Source organism: Balaenoptera acutorostrata, chromosome 10 (assembly GCF_949987535.1).
Source record: "Balaenoptera acutorostrata chromosome 10, mBalAcu1.1, whole genome shotgun sequence".
Lineage (NCBI taxonomy): Eukaryota > Metazoa > Chordata > Mammalia > Artiodactyla > Balaenopteridae > Balaenoptera > Balaenoptera acutorostrata.
Genome location: NC_080073.1, coordinates 6,576,937 through 6,600,686, shown reverse-complemented (window position 1 = coordinate 6,600,686; position 23,750 = coordinate 6,576,937). Strand labels below are relative to the sequence as shown.

Here is a 23,750-nt window from a genome sequence, read left to right as displayed (position 1 = left end):
ATAAGATTCAAATTAGATTTGCCTGTCTGGACAGGAGCGCTTAACTGCCACACTGTCCTGAGTCACTGTGTTTAGAGCAGTGGGCGCCAGGATGGACAAGATCTGGAGGTGTCCCTTCCCTAGGGGAGCTCACATTCTGAGCACTGGGAAGAAACCCGGAGTTCATTTACTCCGTTCTTCATCCAGGTGTGGTCCCTGCCAACAGCATTAGCATCACCTGGGCACATGTTCCAAACGCCAAAGCTCCAGCCCAGCCCCACCCACTAGATCAGGATCTGCAGTTTAACAAGATCCGCAGGTGCTTGGTGTTCACGTTAAAGTCGGAGAAGCCTGTTGTACAGCCACTTCTCTAGAGTTGAGAAACTGAGGCGCAGGAGGTTGGAGGTTACAGAGCGGGGGAACTTCAGGGCTTGGTGCCTGGAGCCCAGCCTAGGCCTGAATGGACCCTTCCACTCTTAAGAGGCCATGTGGGTAGGACAGGAGGAGGAAGGGGTGGCGCGCGCAAGGTGCTCGGCGCGCGCAAGGTGCTCGGCGCGCGCAAGGTGCTCGCGAGGCTCCCGGGCCGGGCCTAGCCGGGCTGAGGCGACGCGGACGCCGGGCGGGCCGGGCCGCCGGGCCGCCGCGCAGCGTCCCCGTCCCTGCGCTGGCCCGGCCCGGCCCCTCAGCTCCACCCCCTGCCTCCCCCTCCCGCCTGCTCGCGCCTCCTGAAAAGCCAGCCCGCCCGGGGCGGCGGCGCAGAGCCGGCCCGGCGCACGAGGCAGCCAGCGCGGCCATGACGGCGGAGAAGGCGCTGCCTCTGGGCAACGGGAAGGCTGCCGAGGAGGCGCGGGAGTCCGAGGTGCTGGGTGGCGGCGGCGGCAGCGGGGGCGCGGCGTCCGCCCGCGACCCGCGCGACAAGCGCGACAAGGCAGTCCACGAGCGCGGCCACTGGAATAACAAGGTGGAGTTCGTGCTGAGCGTGGCAGGGGAAATCATCGGGCTGGGCAACGTGTGGCGCTTCCCTTACCTGTGCTACAAGAACGGCGGAGGTGAGGCGGCGCGCGGCCCTGAGGAGAATGGGTTGGGGGAAGCCAGCCCTGTGGGGGCGGGGAGCTCGGGGTGAGCGTGAGACCCCTCCCGCGCCTGCGTATAGCGGGACCCTCGCGGAGAACGCCGGCCCGGGCCACCTGACGAGCGAGCTTACCCCTGGGTAAGGCGCGGCGTCCCAGTGCGCATGCGCGCTTCGCACCTGCGTGTACCACCTGCTAGCACGCGGGGACTTGTCTGCCAGGTGTGTCCTGACCCAGCGTGAGGTGCAGACCGAGACCAGGAGCCCTTCATGTTTGGGGCAGGAGACAGCGCCTTTGAGCCTCAGCTTTCCTGACTGGAAACCTGCATGAAGGAAAGGGACTCAATCTGAGTAGGCTCGGGTTTTGAGCGCTTGTTGAAATGCCAGCCTCCGTACTAAACTTTACTTAATCATCTCATTTCATCCTACAGTCATCTTTGTAGGTAGTGGTATACCCGTTTTGCAGATGAGGAAACTAAGGGCCAGAGAAGTCACTCACTTAATAAGGGGTAAAGATGGGATTCTGACACCAAAGGCCTGGTTTTAAAGTGGGATTGGATGACAACAGGGAGAACTTTTAGGTGATGCATTGCTGTTTGATTCCCTGCCTTTCATTTGCCCGTAAGGCCTTTTCTAGGGCCTCTTTTCGGGACTGTCTGGTGGGAAAATGGGCACCAAACAGTTTCTTTTACTGGTCTCAGAGTCACTCATGACAAATAGCAACAATAATAATTGGATGTTTAGAAGTTGCTTAAAGCTTGCAGGGGTCAGGGAAAGGAAGGTGATGAGAGAGTCGTTTCTAGAGACAACGTGTCCGAGTCAGTTTGGTGGAGATGCAGCAGTGAGTCCTCAAATCTCCCAGCCCAAGGAAGGGGCTCCAGACTTTAGGAGCCCCCGACCTGTCATATCAGCAGGACAGCTGGCAGTTCCATGGCAAAGGACTCTGTGAAACCTTGAGTGGCACAGTTTCTGCAAGGAGAAGCCTGTGTCTATGTATTCCTCCCTCTCTTTGCTGTGTCCCTCCAGCAGATCCCCAGACCCCAATGAAGGTGGCTCAGAGGTTGGCAGGGACCACACTGTTAGGCTTCGTGGAGCAGGACTTCCTGTGCGGGCAGCTGCAGGGAGAGTGAAAAGGGTACTGCTTGGCCAGGGCCCTTTCTTTGGAGACATTCATCCTGAAGGCACAGGCTGCTCCAAGCCTGCCCTGCACTGGTAATGAAGTGGCTGCCGGTGTTGGTGGCTTGGCAAGGGGGAGAGAGGGAGCAGACTCAGAGACCCCGAACGTGCCCTGTGCCCTCAGCTGGGAATCCGCCTCTCTTTGCACATTCAGCCTGTGTAAGCTGCCATGTCCACTTAGATGCCTGTGGAAACCCTTTAGGATAGTCCCAGGCAAGAGCTGTTTTAACATCTTTTTTCTTTTTCTTTTTTAAATACGGGAAATTCTTATGCCAAAACAACAACAAAAAATGCATTCCTAAAATCAGAAAATAGTGTAAGTTGCATTAATTACAAACTCTGCCTCAGATGAAAAAAAGGTTGTAGTGAGTCAAGATTAAAAATGAGTCATTTTCTTTTTACTCTAATGAGACAAGAGTCTCCGTTGGGTGCACAGATATCCTGGTTTAATTGAGCTAGTTATCTTAAGGATTACTAGCTTTGTGAACAGAGAGGCCACAAGGCTTTCAGAAAGTGTCATCTGTTAGGTTCTAGAGGATTCACAGGTAAATTACAGCATATTCGGGAAACTTCTGTGGCTTGTTTTAATCACTTAGATTTATATTTAGCAAACAGACCCTCTTCTTTTACACACTTTTTGCCTTCTAATATAGTTGGGGTATCTGCTTATCAACTGTTTACCTTTTTAAAAAAATCTACACAGCTCTACTCATAAATTGCAACAATAGTTTAGTATTTCTTTCCCAATGTGAAACTTTGTAAAAATAGAAAACTAAGACCTTTTCAAAACCTGGTAAATATTGTCGTATTATCAGGATTGATCAAAATCGTTGCTATTAATCCTGTGGTTAAAGGGACTTCATTTAGCCAAAAGCAATTTGAGTGAAAGCCTTCATTTGTGAGCTCAGATGGTGGGGAATAGTGTGTGTTTTCATGCTTTGTTATTAGATGAGAGAGAGAGAATGAGGGATTTGGAAAAATCCCTTTCTTCTTGTAATGGCTCATGTTCACCTCAGTTATTTAATTTGTTTCACAGAAAGGCCCAGGCAGTGGGTATTGTGTTTCAAGATGGGAGCACTAAAGCTTACGGTGGTCTTTTCTCAGATTGACTCAAAGCCAGCCTCTCTGGACAGATTCTTGCTACGAACTGCTCATAACTCAGCTTCATACCTAGGGCTCATGTACAAGGGCCTGTTACTGCTCATTGTATATCTCCTTGAGAATGCCTTTCTTTATGAAGACTTTTTGCAGGTTACTTCCCAAGTAAGAAGAAGAGGTCCCCCTCCCCTGGCCTGTTGAGGTTACTTTAGAATAAAAAAGAAGGATGTAACGTTCAGGGAGGGAATGAATTTGACCTGCGCTGGAGGGTAGAATGCATAAATAAAAGAATCAAGCATATAACAATTTCTTTTACATTATCATCTTAGCTGCACAACAATTCTGTGAGATAAGTGGTGCAGATATTAAGTATTAAAGACCTACTTTACAGTTGAGGAAGTTGAGGCTGGGAGATGTGACATAAACTTACTCAAGGGAGTAGGTGGCAAAGAGCACAAACCCAGGCTCACATTTTCTGACTCTGGTCCTCATAGGAGGAACTTGAACTCAAGCTCAGAGCACATTATGTCTTGCCTCTAGTAGGTGCTTATTAAAGGGCTGAACGTGAAGTGGTAGAGGCAATTTTAACCTCATTCACTTACTTTGCATCCTTGCAGGGGCATTCCTGATTCCCTATGTGGTGTTTTTTATATGCTGTGGGATTCCTGTTTTTTTCCTGGAAACAGCTCTGGGACAATTTACTAGTGAAGGTGGCATTACGTGTTGGAGGAAAGTGTGCCCTTTATTTGAAGGTAAGTGCGAAGTTAATAAGAAAGTAAAAGGGTTCCTGGGTGATGTCAGGTTGTGAAGGGCAGCTTTTAACAAGGCAGAGAGAGACAAATCACTGCCTTTCCTTTGTTCTTTCAGGCATTGGCTATGCAACACAGGTGATTGAGGCCCATCTAAACGTGTACTACATCATCATCCTGGCGTGGGCCATTTTCTACCTGAGCAACTGCTTCACCACCGAGCTCCCCTGGGCCACCTGTGGGCACGAATGGAACACAGGTATGGCCTCCAGGGAGGGTCTCTCTGATGGTCCTGCTGGGGGACCTGGGATTGGTGGTATGTCATGTCTCTTGCCATGAGTCCAGATTCCACTGCAAGTGTACCTGATCTGTACACTCTTCAGCTCTGAACCTGAGCTGAGCACTGGCCCAGGGATTGGCACAGGGAGAAGAATTGTGATGCTCTTTCCTTGCTATGCCAAATACAGAGACTGAACCCTTCCTGCACAGAGTAGGGATGCAAGGAAGAAGTACTAAACTGAGATTCAGGGGTTTGGGCTGCAATTCCAGCCCTGCCTCTGAGTGTCAGATTTTCCTCTGTAAAATGAAGGGGTTAGACTAGATCAAGGGTTGCAGACAGGGGGTCTGTCAGCCAGTTAGGCTTTAGATCAGTGACCAGCAAATTTCAAAAATGTATTTGGTTGTCAAAATTGAAAAATCAGAAGGCTTGACATGAAAATCCAGATTTTCAGCTTCTCTTGAAAAATTTAAAAGATCTGGCAAAACCAGAGCCACATTCCCACATTCTTACTTGGCAGCAATGGCTGCAGCTGAGAACCGTCTGTTGCCTTTGCTTGAAGCTTCTGTCCTCAAGCTGGCCACAGTCCCCACCCAGCTCACATTGCTCATTTACTCTACCTGTCCTACCCAGGTAGATACTTGAATTCACCACCCTCCTCCTGCCTTGAATGGGTACCTTTTTACATTACTTTGGATTCTAATATACTGTTTACTTATCAATTTGTCATCCTGTCAGGGTTGAATCTTACAATCTAGGGAAGGCAAATACTTCTCAACCCCTGTCTTTGGAGGCTGTGCTCAGTGCAGACATCACTAGTCGATTGTAGAACGCTTTCCTTTTGAGTCTAGTCTTGGCCTCAGAACTCTGGTCAGTAGTCTAGGCAGCCACCACCTTTTGACTGGAATCAACACACATGCTTTAACCTATTCGCCATCTGTGTTGTAACCTGTGGTTAGGTTGTCTCTGGACGTGGCCAGTCATCCTGAAAGCTGAGACACAGTAAGACTGGGTAGGATGTTGGTCACCAGCAGAAGGAACAGTGGGCATTAGACCAAGAAAATGCTGTGAACTAGCTTCTATCCCTGCATGACTTTGCCTTGCTTCCCCCCATCCACCACATTTTGTGGGGTCTTGTTTATCAAACTAAAATTCAAGGACATATTCTTGGAGGGCTGTGAGTCCTCCATGATAATTTAATTGTGCATATTTATTTTGAGGATACTCTAAAAATTTGTGCATGCTCTGGATCATCTGCACAGTCACCTTATAAATGAGGACGGTTGGGGGATCTCAGTGCCTGACTTTGTCCATGTTTACAATTTAAGATGCTTTCTTGGTGAACAGGATGATGGTGGCCAAGGGAAAAAGAGCAGAGAGATTTAATTCATAAATGGTCATTGATACTAAGTCCAGCCAAGAATGCAACAAACTGTAGGAACAAAGGTTTTGCAAATGTGTGACCGGAGAAAAATGGTGGTAGAATTGAATCTCAAATAGTGCATGGAAAAATACACAAGCTTAATTCCATAGACCCTGCCTCCTACCTGTCAGTTCTGTTTTTCTGTTGGGAAATCGATTTAATTTCACAAGATGGCATTATCATGCACATCTATTTTATGCTATCAATTTGAATTGTGTTGGTTCCATAGTATAGTTGGTATTTAACTTGTAAATTCTGGTTTTATAGGTGTTTGAATACTATAATCACAAAGACTTTATAATTCATTATTTGTAAAAGATTAAATGTCATTTTAATAAAAAATACCATGTCAACCTTGGGTGTCTGAGACATTTTTTTACTCTAGAAAAAAAATTTGAGAAACACTGTTTTAGAGAATCTGATCAAAGCTAAGGGCTCCTCTCCAGAAAAAGGCACAAGTGTACATTCAGGCATTTTGCCTATAATATTAGGTTCCCAGACCTCTCTTAGGACTGTCTGTGGACCCCACAGACCATCTCCTTTCCTAATATGGTTAGCACTTGCCCAGAGAAGTGGGAAGGGTGCAGACACTTGGGGAACTTTTCCCCAGTGGGCTGCAAAGCTTTCTTCCACTGATTGCATTCCCTTTTCTCTGAAGGCGTGTGAACACTTGTGTGAAACATCACATATAGAAAGGCTTCCTGTTCTGGAGATTATAGATGGAGTTGGAGGGCTTGTGCACGCATGAGGAGAGCGAAGGGCCAGAGTGAGGCTGAACACGGGCTCCGTGCTGGCCACTGTGCTGGGTGCACAGGCTTTGAAGCGCATGGGTGCAGGAGGCCCTGTCCTCGGGGAGCTCACAGTCTGGTGACTGAGGTGGCTCTGTGAACAGGGAGGTGCAGGAAGGAGACCCAGATCCCATGGTGGCAGACAGAACCAGGCGATAACCATGGCAAAGGAGGTGGAGCCTTGGCTGGAGTTGATTCTGTTTTCTTCCCCTAACTGGCTGGTGACTTGTGAGGGAGGAACGGGTGTGGTTGGGGTCCCTTGACTACTTCTGAACCCTGATTCCTCCTCTTCAAAATAAAGGGCGTGGAGAAGGAGGTTCCTTGGAGGACCTTTAAATTCTAACTTTCTTAGAATTCAGGAGACGGAGATCAAGGAAGGCTTCTTGGAGGAGAGGTTAATGGGCTGATCTGGGCCTTAAAGGATGAACACTCAGATGTTTTTAACTTGAGATTCAAATCTCTCTTGGTCATCAAGTTTCATGAAATGAGAAGAGATATTCAATAAATTCTTTCCTGGATTGAGGGAATGATGAAGGAATTAGGGATTCTTTACACACTTGGATGTTATTTCATCCAGTCATCAGGTCTTTATGAGGCAGCTGTGACATTAGCCTCTTCTTCCACGAAGAAAAACTGAGTCTCACCTGCATTACTGGCCCAGGGACACCATGGCTGACGCCCCCCTTTAGCCCCCTTGTTCCTGCTGGGGCCACTGAGCAGAGCAGGTAAATGCTATGGACAGGCCTTAGGCAGGGAAGTGGAAAAGGTGAAAGATTCAAGAACAAGGCCAGAGGAAAGAATTGTAAAGGCCGTATTCATGGGAATAGGGGAGAGGAGGTACCCTGCCCCCAAAACTTCTCCTCCTGTTTGAATCAAGCCAAGCCTCCCTCTTAAACTGTTTGTAAGTGATTGATTTTCCCCACAGTGCTCTCTGAGGCATGTTTACCTGGGGCGGCTGGGTGAAACCACCTGGTTGCACCATCGGCCCTGAAGGTTTTCCAAGATCCAGCCCTCGCGGAGGGTAATTTTCCTGTGTTTCTTGTCTTGTTTCTGCTATAGAGAACTGCGTGGAGTTCCAGAAACTGAACGCAACCAACCACAGCCACGTGTCCCTACAGAATGCCACCTCTCCCGTCATGGAGTTTTGGGAGTAAGTGGAAATACCTTGTCTCCTTTGGCCCGGGGGGGCTCTGTCCTGGTGCTGCTCAGTTAACGTAGCCCCCACCCTTGGGAAAAGCCTGACCCTGCCTCCAGCCTTGTACTTCCTGGCTTCTGTGGGCATCTGGCTGCTTTGGAAGCCAGAATGGAGATCTTGAGAGGTTTCCCAAAGGGGCAGCTGAGAGAAATGCTTTCTTGTTCTTTGACGACATGTCAGCATGCCTGTTTACTTACTGGGGCAAGAAGTGCTTGGTAAAATGATGGGCAGTTTAAAAATTCATTTTTAACAAAAGAGAAGATTTGGCGTGTTTGCAATAAACTAAGTCAAGAATATATTTAGCCTGGAAAGCGGAAGTCTCCGGGGGGACAGGTTAGCTTTCTCTCAGTAGCAGCAATGTCATGTCAAAAGGGAGTACATCAACATTAACGGGTAGAGGTTGTAAAGAGGCAGGTTTTCAACGTACTTAGGAAGAGCTTTAGTCTCACAGGGTTGTCTGCAAGTACTTCTGAAGGTTGTGAGCCCTTGTTCCTGGAAGAGTTTGACCAATGTAGGGCTGCTGATGGTTGTTGGGAAGGTGCCTGAATCCACAGACGTTATAGGCAGTAGTTGTGTGGGTGGGCATTTTTCCAGAGATGGGCATTTTTCATCAGTATTCCAAAGGGGTCTGTGGCCCTGGAGTTATGAGAGCTGCCACGTACAGTTGTATAAGTTGTTCACTGCACAACCCTAGAAGGCATCATTTACATTGTGAATGTGCAGAATTGTGCAGTGCCCCAGGAATTGAAGAGAAGTTTCCTCTGTGGGTTGAAGGGTGGCTAAAGGCTTTCTGAGGCTTTTTAATCTGGAAGGGTCTGGCTTCATTGAAGACCCTTCCCTACTTTAATGATAGTGTAGAGGGACAGTGGTTTTATGAGTGATTTTTATTCTATTCCCAGATACCATTCTTCTCCTTCCCTCTCTAGAGGTCATTATGCTGAATTTAGATTTATCATTCTATAAAATGAATGTAAAGACATGGGTTTATAATTATAAATATAACTTATTTATAGAAATATTAATATAAATAAATACTTCCCTCTATACATACACACATATTATATGTATATATACATATATATACATATTATGTATATCTTCCAAATAATAGCTAAGTCTTTCTTGCATGTTTTAAAATTTTATATTAATGGTGTCCATTACTCACTTTTTTCTTATAGCTTTGTTTCTTTGCTCAATATTGGTTTTGAGATGGTCTCCATATTGATACATGTAGCTTCGGTTCATTCATTCTGTTCCTGCTGTATGGTATTTCCATATATAAAGAGACTACATTGTGTTTACCTGGCTCCTCTTGATGGGCATTTAGACTGTCTCCCATTTCCCACAATGATTAAGCACGCTGAGTGAATGTCTTGTTTGTACTTCTCTGCACAAATGAAGTTTTCTAGGCCATATACCTAAGGGTGGAATTACTGGGAGGTAGAGTCCATGCACTGTCAGTTTTATCAGATTATGTCAAATTGCTTTTTAAAGGAATTGTTCTAATTTACTCCCCAAATAAGAGTAGAACGAGAATTTCTACGGCTCCCCATTCTAGACCTAGGCACTTGTTCTGGTCAGAGTTTTTAAGTTCTGCCAGTGTAATGGATATGAAATTGTATCCCACTGTTTTAAATTCGCATTTCTCTAATTATTTTATGAGGTTGAGCATCTTTTCATGTTTTTTTTGCTCCATTTGGGTTTCCTCATCCATTAACTTCCTGCTCATATCCTTTTCTCTTTTCTCATAGGTAGGAGTTCTTGATACATTGTAGGTATTAGTACCCATGCTGCAAATAGCTTTTCTTAGTGTGTGGCTTTTCTTTCTTGTTTATGTATGGCATAAATTGTATTGAATTTAAATTTGCCAATATTTTTCTTTTTGGTTTGCACAGTTGGTGTCTTATTTAAGATATAGTTCCCTACCCCAAAGTTGTAAAAAAAAAATTTTTTTCTAGGTTTTCTTTTTTTGGGGGGGTTCTTTTAAGAGTTTTAAAGTTTTGTTTTTTCACATTCAGGAATATAATCTACCTGAAATTTTCTTTTTGCATATGGTACAAGGTAGGAATCCAGCCATATATATATATATATATGTATTTGCTGAATTGTTCATCCTTTCCTTACTGATTTGTAATGCCATCTTCCATAGAAAGTTTTCCTACAAGCACATGTCTGTTTAGGGGCTCTCTGTTCTGCTCATCTCTTTTGCTAACTGTGCGTCAATACTATACCTATAGTTTAATTTTAAGCCTTGACCTCGTAAGGCAAGTCCCTCACTTTGCTCTTTTCCAAACTTGTTTTAGTCTTCCAAATGAATTTTAGAATCAGCTTGTCAAGTTAAAAAACAATAATAAAGAACAGAACAACTCTGGGGGGATTTTGGTTGGGAGAATATTGAACTTATAGGTTAATTTGAGGAAAACTGACATCTTTGTGATTCAGCCTCTCTGTCCATGAACATGGTATAGCCCTCCATTTATTTAAGTCTTTTAAAATGCCGGATGAAGTAGTGCTGCCTGATGTGGTTGTCAGAGAAGAAGCATTAGAATCACCTGGTTAGAATGCAAACTCTCTAGCTCTCTCCAGACCTACTGAGTCATAGTCCCAAATAGAGCATCCATATGACATTATGCTAGAGCAGAGGCTGCTCTTGCGGGGTGGGAGGTGGTGCTGTGTGACCTTTTCCAGCCTCATTGGGCTATGGTTTTCCAGTGGAATGTTTAGAACCTGCACATTTGAGTGTCTGCAAAACATGGTCTCTGTGCTCCCTTAGGGAACGCAACCTCAAATCCTACACTGAATAAGCTCTCTGTGTAACTTACGTTGCTTTGTACCATTCATTTCCTTTGTAACATGTATGGAAAACCTCGATTAAATTATTATTTGTGCAATATGTTTGTTTATTGTCTGAATTCCCCAGGAGGCAGTCATGAAGCAGTACCTTTTCTGGTTTTGCTCACAACTGCTGGTCAATGGAAGGCCCCCAGTGAATACTTACAGAATGTACAGGTACATGGGAGGAAGGTGGCAGGCAATATTTTCTAGAAAATACTACTTGAGGAGAGTCAAAGTGGGCTCTGGCAAGAACTCATCCTGTCCCTAAGCTCCCCAGAACAGCACTGATGGCTTTGAGGATCCCTTTGTCATATCCATGTCACCCACTCATTTGGACACCAAGTGGTGGGAGGGGATGGCGAGTCTGTGTCCTCACTTGTAACTGGGCCTTTTTGTCTGCTACTTGGTCATTCAAAATGAAAGTCAATGTGAGAATGAACCCATGGTTCTAGTTTTCTACTCTGATTGCATTTGTATCATCTATGCAATGTTGAATTCTGCATCCTAAAACTACCAAATGCTGGTGTGACACTCCTTCCTTCATAAGGTGTTTTTATCAGACAGCTCTAATTCATCTTCTCCTCAGAGGTGAACTTGGAATGTAGAGACTCTGTGAGATGTTTGTAGCATCTTATGAAAAGCTATTTGGAGCTACATAAATTTGAGAAGGGCTGAAAACCATGCCCTTCAGTAAGAATATCCATTACCTTTGATTAACTCAAACTCAAATAACATATTTTCCTGTGCAATCATTTGGACTCTTTCCCCTCATCCCCCACCCATCCCCCACCCCGGAATGCTAGCATTCCACTAAACACAGCCTGGCAAATGCTCTGCTAGGAGAAAGTTCTTCCTTGAATTCATAGTTTGGCTTCTGGGGCTTTGGATAGAACGTGCCTAATTCCTTTCCCATGTGACAGCCCTTCAAGTATTGGATCAAGTGTCCTTAAAAATGTTTCTTTCCTAGTTCTCTTTGCTGTTTCCTTGTGTGGCTGGTTCCCATCTATAGTGTGGTCTTATTGTCTTGTTCTCACTGCCTCTAACTCCAGGGACCTTATTCAGGGCCACGTTGCTTGGTCAGAATGGACTGCCTCAGTTGTGTGCTTGTTCATTCATTCAACAAATGTCTGAGCTCCTGGTGCACATAAGAAGGACACTTGGCGTAATTGGGAGTGGTGGGAGGGTAAGACGCAGTTCTAACCTTCTAGAAGCGGAGGAGAGACAAGCCCGTAGATTCCCATAAAGTCAGTTACAAGGTGCTGTTTCCCTGCGCAGGGCTGCCCATGGCTTTACCCTGACCTTGGGCATCTGGCATCTTGAAAGTTCATTTTCCTTTTCAGGGAATAATTAATGTTACTGGCTTAGCCAGTGAGAACAGCTCAGGCTCTGGGTCAGTCCTGGGTTCTGGCTCAGGCAGGGGGCCTGTGGGGCAGGGGCGGCTTGTCTTCCTCATGTCAGATTTCAAAATCAGGCCACCCTGGTTTCCCTTAGTAACTCATTATGCATCTGGCACCCGTGAGTTTATCTCAATATGTTTGCGGTTCTACATTTTGAGCCTGTGTCCTCTGGAGGGATTGAGTGCTATAAGAGTGTAACCGGCATTGTAGCATCAGATGGGCTTTGGTCTATTTTCACTTCCCTTTCTCGGTCCTCTCATCCCTCTCGTCCAGGGTTTTGCAAGCAACTGCATGCTTGCCATGTATACAGTTGAAATTGCTTTTGCGCGGCATCCATTCAGCACACATTTGTTGAGAGCATATTGTGTGCTGAGCCTGAATTAAGCTCTAAGGGTATTCAGTTCTCTATCTTTATTCAGAAGGATGTAGTCTTGTCTTTCTGGTTTATCTTTCCTGGAGGAGGTTTTAAAAAATTGTTTATTTCTAAATCATGTGGCCACTTGAATTGATTTTAATTTGGACACAAAATTTGGGCTCCAAGTTGCTGAAGTGAAGCTCTAATTCTTGCTGTGGGCCCAGGGCCGCCCCTGCTTCCTTCGTCTTCCCCTCTGCCCTCCTCCGCACCGGCCTTCTTTCTGTCTTTCGTGTGTCCTGGGCTTGTCCTAGGCTCAGTGTCCAGCTTTTGTATAGAAGAGTCCCTTTGCTTAGAAGTTTCCTCACCAAGTCCTTGTGTGTCTGGCTCTTTCTTATCATTGAGTCTTAATTCACATGTCATTTGGGAAGCCCTCCCTACCCATCCTGTTGCTTCCACTTATCAGCTGAATCGGCACCCCAGTCCCTCTCAACCCCATCTCTGTTTTATTGCCTGCATAGGACTTATCCTTGTGTTTTTTTTACTAGTTTATTCTGTCTCTCCGTCCATTAGACTATAAGCCCTATGCCAGCAAGGACTGTCCTGTTTTGTTCCCTGTTGTCTTGCCAGCACATTCTAAGTGCCCAAAAAATATTTATTCAAACACATGGATGGAAGATTGAATGAATGAATGAATGAATGTTTTTTAACCTCGTGGAGTTGTGTCCTCTTACTTTGCTTCTGCCCTCTGTTGAAGAGTATAAGTTCCCAGGTTCAGAAACGTAATTCATCTCTTAGATCAGCTCCCTTTTATAGAACTCCTATTATTAGCCAATCTTTTTTTTTTTTTAAAGGTTGACTACTTTTTTTTTTTTAATTTTTATTTATTTATTTATTTATTCATTCATTTATGGCTGTGTTGGGTCTTCGTTTCTGTGCGAGGGCTTTCTCTAGTTGAGGCAAGTGGGGGGTCACTCTTCATCGCGGTGCGTGGGCCTCTTCACTATCACGGCCTCTCTTGTTGCGGAGCACAGGCTCCAGACGCGCAGGCTCAGCAACTGTGGCTCACAGGCCTAGTTGCTCCGCGGCATGTGGGATCTTCCCAGACCAGGGCTCGAACCCGTGTCCCCTGCATTGGCAGGCAGATTCTCAACCACTGCGCCACCAGGGAAGCCCTATTAGCCAATCTTGATCATTAGAGTAAAGATACTTGTATATAAAATCAGCTACGAGGGCATTTGTTTTCATAAATAGTGGATGTCTTACACCGAGTAATGGGAAGCAGCGATTTACTGAACCACAAGAGTTCTGACTGAGGTTCCTTTTACATCCTGATGGATGAAGTAAAGGAAGGGAAGTTGCAGTTAGTTGCTAAGCAGCTACTGTGTACCCTGGCCCTGAGCATGGCCCTCCAGGCCTGTCGCTTCATTTAATCCACCCACCCAGGGGATACATGGTACAGCATCACTGAACAGATTCCCATCTCACTCAGGGGATTCTGCGGCAGGGAGAGGTTAAGGGACTTATCCAAAGTGCCCCTCTTGGCTAGCAAGAGCTGGAGCTGGGCTGAGAGCCGGCCCCCTCTGATCCCACCTGCATCCCTCCACCCTTCCGTACATGCTCCTCCCGCCCGTGTCTGAAATACCATCAACTCCCTGTTTTATCACGGGGCAGAATCCGACTGGTGTGTCCCTTCTCTCTGCAGCCCTGTGGCCCTAGGTTCTTGAAGAGAGAGTTTTGCTGTAGATGGAGATGTATAATTGATGGAGAGAGGGAGGAACGAATGAGGAATGACTTGTCTCCAGCGCCCAGCACAAACAAAACACGAAAAACCTGTTGGCTTTTGTCTTGTTGGATTTCAAGAGGTACCTTTAGGAAATGGCTTGAACCTTGCTTTTAACAGAATACTGTGGTTTCCAGCTGAGCCAGGCGTTGAGTGTGAGGCAAGCAGACTCTGATCTGCTGTGATGACAGCTGGAAATTGATGCTGGCCTCCTGGAGTATGTTGTGGCCCTGCAGCTGGTGGCACAAGAGGTTAATGAATGACTTGAATTCAGGCTCAGGCAGAGAGTAACTCAGAAGGGGCTGTTCCCAAATTTTAGCGTGTTATCTTTTTTTTTTTTTTTTTTTTTTAAAGGATTTTCTTATTTATTTATTTATTTATTTATTCATTTTTTGGCTGCGCTGGGTCTTCGGTTCGTGCGAGGGCTTTCTCCAGTTGCGGCAAGCGGGGGCCACTCTTCATCGCGGTGCGGGGACCGCTCTTCATCGCGGTGCGCGGGCCTTTCTCTATCGCGGCCCCTCCCGTCGCGGGGCACAGGCTCCAGACGCGCAGGCTCAGCAATTGTGGCTCACGGGCCCAGCTGCTCCGTGGCATGTGGGATCTTCCCAGACCAGGGCTCGAACCCGTGTCCCCTGCATTAGCAGGCAGATTCTCAACCACTGCGCCACCAGGGAAGCCCTAGCGTGTTATCTTGATTCCTTATTACTTCTAATAAAACCAGGAGAACATGTTTGAAACTCTCCAGATTTACACACACACACACACTCTGCTCCATGCTTTCCCTGGAAGACCTCTAGGATGAGGAAGAAGCACCAGAACTGGGACCTGACTCTCCCACCCACTCATGGGGGCCCTGGGCAGGTGATTCTGAGCCTCAGTTTCCTCCCTGGCAAATGGGTGCACCTCACCACCCTTCCAGGTGCAGTCAGCATAAAGTGACGGAAGCAGGGGGGCAGTGACCAGTCGATGGTGGCTCTTCTCACCCCTGCATCTTGCCCTTTCTCAGCCTGTCCCCACCCCCCGCCCCACAGCTCAGGTGGATGAGGTGTCATTCAAAAACCAGAGGCCTCCTGGTGGGATACCCTGGACCTGGGGGCAGATGCCCGTTCCCGCTCTGGATCTCTCGTCCAGGGCTTTTCCTGATGTCATGTGTGCCTCTCCTGCCCGCAGTCCCTCCGTAGCAGACAGTGGCTCTCTGCCAGGCTTAACACAGAGTGTCTTGGAGGGGCCGACCCCGCCAGGTGTCAGACCCTCCCCGAGCTTTCGACCACTCCTAACGCAGAGCTACTGTACCAGGGGAACCCGGGGGTCTGGGAAGGCTGTGCTGAGTCCTGGTAAGGAGGAGAAGGGCAGGAACCCGAGGGCGCTGGGATTCCAGCCACGGGGCAGTGAGGCCCTTTCTGTGGCGTGGGATCCCTACTTATAGACACCTCTCCTTACTGCTTCCTATCTTGCTGGACCTTACCCTCCAGCCATGCAGGACCAGAACAGGCATTGAACTTGGGGTCAGGAGACTGGTGTGCAAGGCCAGGCTCTGCCACTTTCCAGTTTGTGATCTATGGCAAGGTCCGTATCTACTTGGAGCCTCAGTCTGCTCTGGGCAGTGGGTGTAAAACAAGTTAACATATGCGAGACTGCCCGGTGCTCTGTGCCGAAGTGTGTTCTGCACAAAGTTAGGAGGTATCGCTTTGGAAAGGCAGAAACGTGGTGGGGCACTTCCTTCTTAACAACTTTTTAATAGCTTTGTGGTATAATTTACATGCCATAAACTGCACGCTGTTTAGGTGTACAAGTAGGTGATTTTCGAGCAAACTTGCCAAGTGTGAAATTGTCACCGCAAGATAGGTTTGGACTATTTCCATTGCCCTAGCAAGATCTCTCATGCCATTTATAGTTAACCTCACTCTCACCGCCAGGCAACCATTCACCTTCTGTCTGTTGCTGTGGATTTGTGTAGTCTGGACATTGCATATTCAGTGGAATCACACAATGTGTGGTCTTTGTCACTTCCTCATTAAACTTAGCATAATGTTTCCAGGGTTCATCCATATTCTAGCATGTATCACTGCTTTATTCCTTTTTGTGGCTGAATAATATTCCATTGTATGGATAGACCACAATTGGTCTATTGGTTGATGGACATTTGGGTGGTTTTCAGTTTTTGGCTATTTTTGAATAACCTAGGAGTGGAATGGCTGAGTTTTATGTTTAAATTTTTAACAAACTGCCAGACTTTTCCAGTGTGACTAGAACATTTTATATTCCTACCAGAAATATGTGAGGGTTCCATTTCTCTGTATTCTTGAGGACACTTATTATTGTCTTTTTGATTACAGCCGTCCTCTTGGGTGCACCCTAGTGGGCGTGAAGTGGTATCTCATAGTGGTTTTAATTTGCACTTTAATGGGGAATAGTTCTAAATAAGATTGGGAAACATTGGGTTAGACAGAGCTATAGAGGTATCTTTATTGCAGGACTTCTCAGAGGCTTTAATAGTCTAATGAGCATTGGGACTCTCTAAGGAGGGCTATAATGTGCAGCCATTTCTCAGTGAGGTCCCAGTGTGACCTCAGGGTGTCTTAAAGGATTAGTGTTCTTTGGGAAGCATTAGCCTAGGACAGAGGTCAGGAAACTGTGGGCCAAATCCCATCTGCTGCCTGTTTTTGTAAATAAAGTTTTATTGGAAGACAGCCATAGTGTTCATTTACATATTGTCTCTGGCTGCTTTCACACTGCAAAGATAGAGTTGAATAGTTGGGACAGAGACCATATGCCTTGCGAAACCTAAATCTGTACTATCTGGCCTTTTACAAAAACCGTTTGTTGACCCCTGACCTAGGAGTGCCTGGTGCGTGTAGATGCTCACTGCACCTTCATGGGGAAGGAGGGACCGGTCCTCAGGGTACAGGTGGGGACCAAGGAAGCACTTGGTGAGGCTTTGTATTATTTGAGCTGGTGCTTGAAGGACAGGCAGAATTTTTAAGGCATGTGAGAATGTGGAGGGACATTCTTGGCAGAGAGAACCGTGGAATGAATCCTGGAAAGTGGAGGGGACTGGAGGGGACTTCCGCGCGACCGGGGAGGAGGATTTCTGCAGTGACAGAAGAAGTTGGCATGGGAGCTCCAGACCCCACAAACCAACTTCGTTGCCTAGTTGTCTTCCCTGGGTGACACATTTCTAGTCCATCTTCCCCAAGATGGGGCCGTGGGTCCGAGCACTGTCTCTGAAGTTGGATAGATGTGGCTTCAGGTTCTGCCTCTGCCTTTCTGGGCATGTTGCTGCCCTAAGCTACAGTTTTCCCATCAGTAAAGCAGGAATCGTGGTTGCACTGGCCTCAGTAAGCATGAAGGAAATGCAAGCTGTCACTGACCTTGCCATCACCTTTCTCCTCCCTGAGGGCAGGACTCACCTGCCGTCCTCATCACTGCAGGCCCTGCTCTTAGGGCCCTCAGCAACACGCAGGTGGCATCCAGTCACTCTCCTGAGCGAATGCATGATGCAGAGGGCTAGGAGGGCCCTTGCCCTGAGTCCCCAGCTCGGTTTAGGGCCTTGGCCGAGGGCTCTGCAGGAGCAGACCCCATACACGGGGAGAGCTGGGGGCCTGCACTGGGCCGGGGAAGTGAGAGCAGGACCCCGAAGGTGGAGGGATTATGGAGGGGGCAGGGAAGGCGCATTTGTTTGGGTGATGGGCTGTCTTTTGTTTGTTTGTTGCTTTGGGAGACCAGAAAGGAGGCCTGAGCAAGGCTATTTATAGCGCAGCCCCTCAGCGCCAGCTTTTAGGGCTGTCTCTGTATCCCTGGCAGTGCTCCCCTCCACGGTAGGTTAAAGAAAGGTGATGCGTTTGCCGGCTCCATGCTGGACATTAAGATGAGGCCTCCCCGGTCGGCTTGGGACCTGTTCCCACACCGCCCCTCCCGGGCCCTCTGCGGTGGTGGGAGAGAGGGGTCTACTCCATCTCTGCTTTCTCCGGTCAAACCACTCTCGGCTCTGGAAGCTAGTGTTTGGAAGGGAAACGCCAGGTATGAGGCTGTTTCCTTCCCTCTGGACTCAGCCCCTCTGTGTATGTGAGACACAGAGAGGACAGTGAGGGTGTTACAGGATCGGATTCCAGCCACTTCCCTCAGACTGCAGAGGACATAGCAGAAGCCTTGAGCGGGAGGCATCCTCTCTCTGGGGTCAGCGTCTGCCGAGACAGAAGGATGTGTGGGCATCAGAAGAACCTGGTTTCAGGTCCCAATCTGGGCCAGTTGCTTCACCATTCTGGGCCTCAGTTTCCCCACCTGTAAAATGGATATAACAATGCCCTCACGGTAGTTATGTTGCTGTGAGGACTGAATGCAGTGAGATGTGAGGGCTCTTGGGTGGCACCTGCCACAGTCCCCTCTGCTACCAGCGCCTTCTTGTTCCTTACTCTCTGAGAGTCTCTTAATGAGGATAGTTTGCTTTTCAACTCACCTCTTGGATTCCCCAATTCTTTCCCTCTTCTTCCTGTAGAAATGACGTCTCCACCCATGGATTCTTTCCCTGCTGCCCGTCTCAGAGACTTCTACCTGCTTCTTTCCTCCCTCGCCCCCCATTCCCTCCTGCATTTGAAACTTCCCCTCCCTCCTGGCTCTTTCCCATTAAGTATCCCAGTCATGCCAACCTGAAAATAAAACAAATGTAGGTAAGACAGCTCTGGTGCCCTGTGGCCAAGAACTCCTAGCTCCCATCCTCATCAGAGCAACTTCCCCAAAGAGCCGCCTCACCAAGTCTCACCTCCCCTCTGCTCCCTGCATGCCGCTGTCTGAAGTCTGCCCCGCCAGGGCTGAGCAGCTCTCCTTGCTACACCTGCCACTCTGGTCCCGAATCCCGCAACGCTCTCCCTCTCACCAGGCTGCTTGGAGGCAGTTGGCAGATGGGTTGCTTCCCCTGCTGTAACGCCCTCTCCCTCTGCCTCTGGGGATACCACCTTCTTCAGAGATGCCTAACCCTTCTCTGTCTCCTCAAAGGGCTCCTCCCATCCTCCATCTGCCCTGTAAATGATGGGGTTCCGGGGGCTCTGTGGCCAGCCCTCTCCCTCCCGTTTCTCCAGCTCTCCCCAGGCGGCCTCATGCTCTCCCAGGACACCTGATGGCCAAGGGCTCAGGTCTGAATCTCCTCCCTGCATCTCTATTGTGAGCTTTGTACCCAGACACCCAGCTGCCTCTGGGCCTTGCAGCCGCCTGGGTGCTCCACAAGCATCTCAAAATCACCTTATCTAAAAGATTGACTCTCCACCTCCTCCTCCTCTACCCCGACTGACAATTCACTCCTGCTCAGCTAATGCCCCCCGCCCGTCCATGAAGGTACAAACCTGGCGTCAGTCTGGACCTCCAACTTCCCTGCTACCTGCCACCCCCAGGCAGCCACCTTGCACCCCAGCCCATCTGTTACCCTCCAGGGCCATTTCCCTACCTCAGTCCAGCCCCTCCCTCTTGATTGTCCAAATTAAGGCAAAAGTCTCCACACTGGGCACCTTGCTCCATTCCACCCTTACCGTCCAATCTTTCCAGTGCAGCCAAAGAGAGCTTTCGGAAACATGCATCTGATGGAGTCTTCCTCTTTTTTAAGATTCTTCTTGGCTTCCGTCACCCTCAGGATGAAGCCCCAGCTCCTCAGCAAGGCTCAGAGTCCGGCTCTTGCCCATCACTGCAGCCTCATCCTCGCCCCCACTTCTCACCCCGCTTCCTGCTGCACATCGAGCCCTTGTCTGGCCTTCCCGAGCCCTTGTTCCAGCCTCCTGGCTTTTGCCTTTGGTGGACTTTCTGCCCCAAATGCCTCCCTCTTCTTTGTTAACCCTCCAGGGCCTCCCCAGCCCCACTCCCACGTCCGGATACCGGCCAGATCTGCAGTGAAGGTCCCCTGCTTTTCCCTGTCCTGACCCTCTCCACACTCTGCTCTGTTCACTTGTCTGTCTTCCCCCGTGGACCACGAGCTCTTGAAGGACCGCAAGGTAGCACAGTACCTGACACACTGAAAACACCTTAATAAGTATCACTTGAATAAATTAATAAATGCGTGAAGGATGTGTGCTGTGTACTCCTTTTGCCCAGCGCGCAAAGTCACGTGAGGTAGCTTTGGGGGTTGCATTCACCATGGCTTTAATTTGTAAAGAAGGAAGGAAGGGGTGCTTTTAGTGTCATGGGGGAGTCTAGGAGCTAGCACTGCAGCTGAAAGTCTGGGCCCTGGAGCCAGGATCCCTGGGTTCAGATCCCGCCCGTCACTTGCTCTCGGCATGACTCTGGGCAAGTTACCTAACCGCCTGGCACCTCGGTTTCCCCATCTTTGAAATGATGATAACAATTGCATCTACCTTGAGGATTGTTGGGAGGCTGAGATGAGTTCCTGCTTGAAAATCTATGGAAAGGAGGTGATGTCCCTTCCCCAAGGTCACACAGCTTGTCAGGAGCAGAGCTGGCTTTTGAGCCCAGCCATCTCTGTGTGTGCCCAGGGCTGGAGAAGCAGAGGCATTACACCTCCAAGTGCTGGGTGGAAATCTCCAGAAATAGTCCTATGGCCTGAAAAAAATGCTTCATGAAGAACCTGCTTTCATGCCTGGCTCGTAGTAGGTGCACAGTATTACTCGGGTAAATGAATCCCTCCGAAGGGCCCCATCCAGTCTTCAACATTTCCCGCCCCCTGAACGGTGTCGAGAGGTCTGTTCCTGGGTCCTTTTTTGCCAGGGTGTTGGCAGCAAACTCTTCCTTATTCAGACCTTTCTTCTGTCCCAGCACTTCACGGGGGAGGGTCATTAAGAAAGTTTTTTCCCAGGAAGAGCTGTGCTTTCTCCAAGTCTCCAGAGTTGAGTGTCCCAGCCCCCATGCTCTCAAAGGCTGCCCTTGTAGATTTGAAAACAACCCCGCAGTCCTGCAGGCTGAGAACCTGGTCCCCGAGCCTCTTTTCTTCAGAAACTCTATGTCCCTTGCTAGTTAGAGTCAGTGCTGGTAAAACCTAAAGAAAATAGTTTGAGGATGTTTTCAAATAATGTCTGGTGGAACAAAAGAGCAATTCATCCTGCATAGCTTTTAGTAATCTGCTTCCCATTTTGGGAATTAGATTGTTCAATTAAGCGAGAGGGCGCCGAAGCCAGCTGCATGACTCAAAAGTTTGCAGCATCCAAAATGTGAAGAGGGGGGCCTGCACCAGCTCTCTCCTGGCGGGTCTGCCCCCTTCTTTCTCCCTCTGTCCCTGTGCTGTTTCCAGTTTTCAGATTGTCTGTTCAGGAAACAACAACATCAGCAAGAGGGCATGGGTGTGCATGCAGCCCTGCTAGACCTGTCTCAGTGTTTCTTTAATGGAGATTTCGAGGCTGCAGTGACAGGCACACAGCGTACCTGGGCATTTCCGTCTGCCATAGCTGCTTTCTTTCCTGCTCCGGGTTGTCCTTTCCCATTTGCCACCTGATGGGTGTTTGGGAAGCTCCGGGGGGCGGTTTGTAAGGTGGTACTTATGCGTCCTCGGCTACGAGGCTCTAAGTCTGGAGACAGGGGAGTTGGTGAGCATCCTGAAGTTCCTGCAGAATTTGGGGAGTGAATGGACGCATCAGGGTATTTCTCTGGGGAGAAAGTACATCCCTTCCGTATCCTCTCAGAGGATCCCTAACTCCCTCTCCACGTCCTCTCAGAAACAAACAAACAAAACAAAACCCTTGGAGTCTGTACATCATTCCTCCAACACCAGGAAATTCTCCTTCTGCGGTGTTGCTCAAGCCTTGCTGTGCATGAGCAATCCTCCGGGAAACAAAGGAAAATGCAGCTTCCCGGGAACCATTTTGTAAGGATTCAGACTCAGTGGGTCCAGGATGGGCCCACAGGATTTTTTGTATTTTTGGCAAGCACCCCACAAGGACCATGCTCTGGGTCCTGCTGCTCTGTTTTAATGATAGGTACTCTTAAAGGTTTCATTTAATACAGCCTGTTGTTTTAAAACGAATTAAAGCCAAAGACCGCTAAGACATAAGAAGCAAATAAAGTAACCGTTATAGCTAAGCAGCTGTCTCCTTTCTTTCTCAGATAACTCGGACTTTTTTTTGCCCAACTTATCCTAGTACAGGGCAAGGACCATACCATGCGTGCCTTTTTATCCTCAGTATTAATATAGTGCCTGGTACCTAGTACATGCTCAATAAATGTATATTTAGTAGATGTTCCCCCTTCTGCCTATAGGTGTGAGAGCTGGCTTCCTTTCGAGTAAACCCCCGGCTGCACACAGCCCAATTTTATTTGGGGGCCTGCCTGATTTCTCCGGCAGGGGCTGGGGCTGGAGGGAGCCTGCAGACCAGCGCTAATTGGTGTCATTGAGTAATTAATGCAAAATCAGGCCCCAAGTGGATTCCCAGGGAGACAGACACTGAGGGAGGCTTTCATGCTTGGTGGGATGGGAGCTGCTTTCTCAAAGGACGTTCCCAGAGCGCCCAGGCGACTGGCGTGGTCCGGTGGGGGTGGCTTGGCAGCCGGCACGGGGTTCGTGGAGCGAGTGTGGAGGGGGTTTGTGTTGGTGCCATGGTTCTGCACAATATGGAGCGTGGCGAGTCTGACTTTAGAGAAACACAAACCCCAGGCTGGGCTGTAGGAGCCAGGCCTGTGTCAGCCCTGAAGGACTGGGGGGTTCTGAGGGAGGGCCATGGCTGGTCACGTTGGCTCAGCGCACCCAGGGTCCCCCTCTCCTGTGGCCTGGGCCCTCTGGGACACCCCTGCCCCTTGGCACACTATTCAAGGCTCCCGAGGATGCCTCCTCTGTTTATCTGTCCTGCTTTTTGCTTCTGGTCTCTGGGCTTCCTCGTTCCCCAAGTATCCCATGCTCCGTTTTCTGGCCTTTGCTCGTGTGAGTCCCTGGGCCTAAAACAATCTTTACCCCCTCCTTCTCCTGGCTAAACTCTATCATCCTTCAAAATCTGGCTCAAATATCATTTCTTCCAGAAAGCTTTCTCTGACGCCTGTGGCAGTCAGGAGAGTTTGGGTTATGCTGCAGTAACAAAGATCTTAGTAGCTTGAAGCAACAGAGTTGGGTTTTGGTTTTTTTTTTGTGGCTTTTTTTTTTTTTGAATGAAAGGTTATTTAAATTCTACAGTACTTTACAATTTTCAAAATTTTCACACCCATGACTTTATGTAATCCCATAATAACCCCTTTAAAAACAAAAAACCCTACCCCTGTCTTGCCCATCCCCCCTTCCCTCTCCCCACTGGTAGCCACTAGTTTGTTCTCTGTATCTGTAAGCCAGCTTCTTTTCTGTTTTATTCACTGGTTGGTTGCATTTTTTAGATTCCACATACGAGTGATATCATCCAACATTTGTCTTTCAGCAGAGTTTGCTTCTTGCTCACACAGCAGCTCTCAACGTGGGGTGGCAGCAGAGAGTGACATGGTCAGGGTGACACAGGCATTTAAAACAAGCCACCCCGCTCATGTGGGGTGGCAGGAGGGCTCATGTACTCACTTAGGAACTTGGGCTTCTAGAGGTCCACCTTGACACATGCTTCTGTTATGAGAGCAGCACTAGGGCACAGAGCCCACGGCAGACCACACCGCCTGCCTCTGAACGCCTCCGTCTGAGGGAAGTGTGTGCCACTGGCCAAAGCAAGTCCTCTGGCCACCGTTGAGTTCAG

General features: G+C 48.3%; 1 protein-coding gene across 1 annotated transcript in view; it reads left to right on the top strand.

The window, feature by feature from the left end:
- The first annotated feature begins 704 nt into the window (after positions 1 to 704).
- The window catches only part of SLC6A11 (solute carrier family 6 member 11), a 124,265-nt gene continuing 101,219 nt past the window's right edge, over positions 705 to 23,750 (top strand). The window contains exons 1-4 of the mRNA XM_057555651.1: positions 705 to 1,028; positions 3,940 to 4,074; positions 4,190 to 4,330; positions 7,619 to 7,709. Of these exons, the coding sequence (XP_057411634.1) occupies positions 773 to 1,028; positions 3,940 to 4,074; positions 4,190 to 4,330; positions 7,619 to 7,709 (623 nt within the window). The 5' untranslated portion in view covers positions 705 to 772. The remainder of the gene's footprint in view (positions 1,029 to 3,939; positions 4,075 to 4,189; positions 4,331 to 7,618; positions 7,710 to 23,750) is intronic.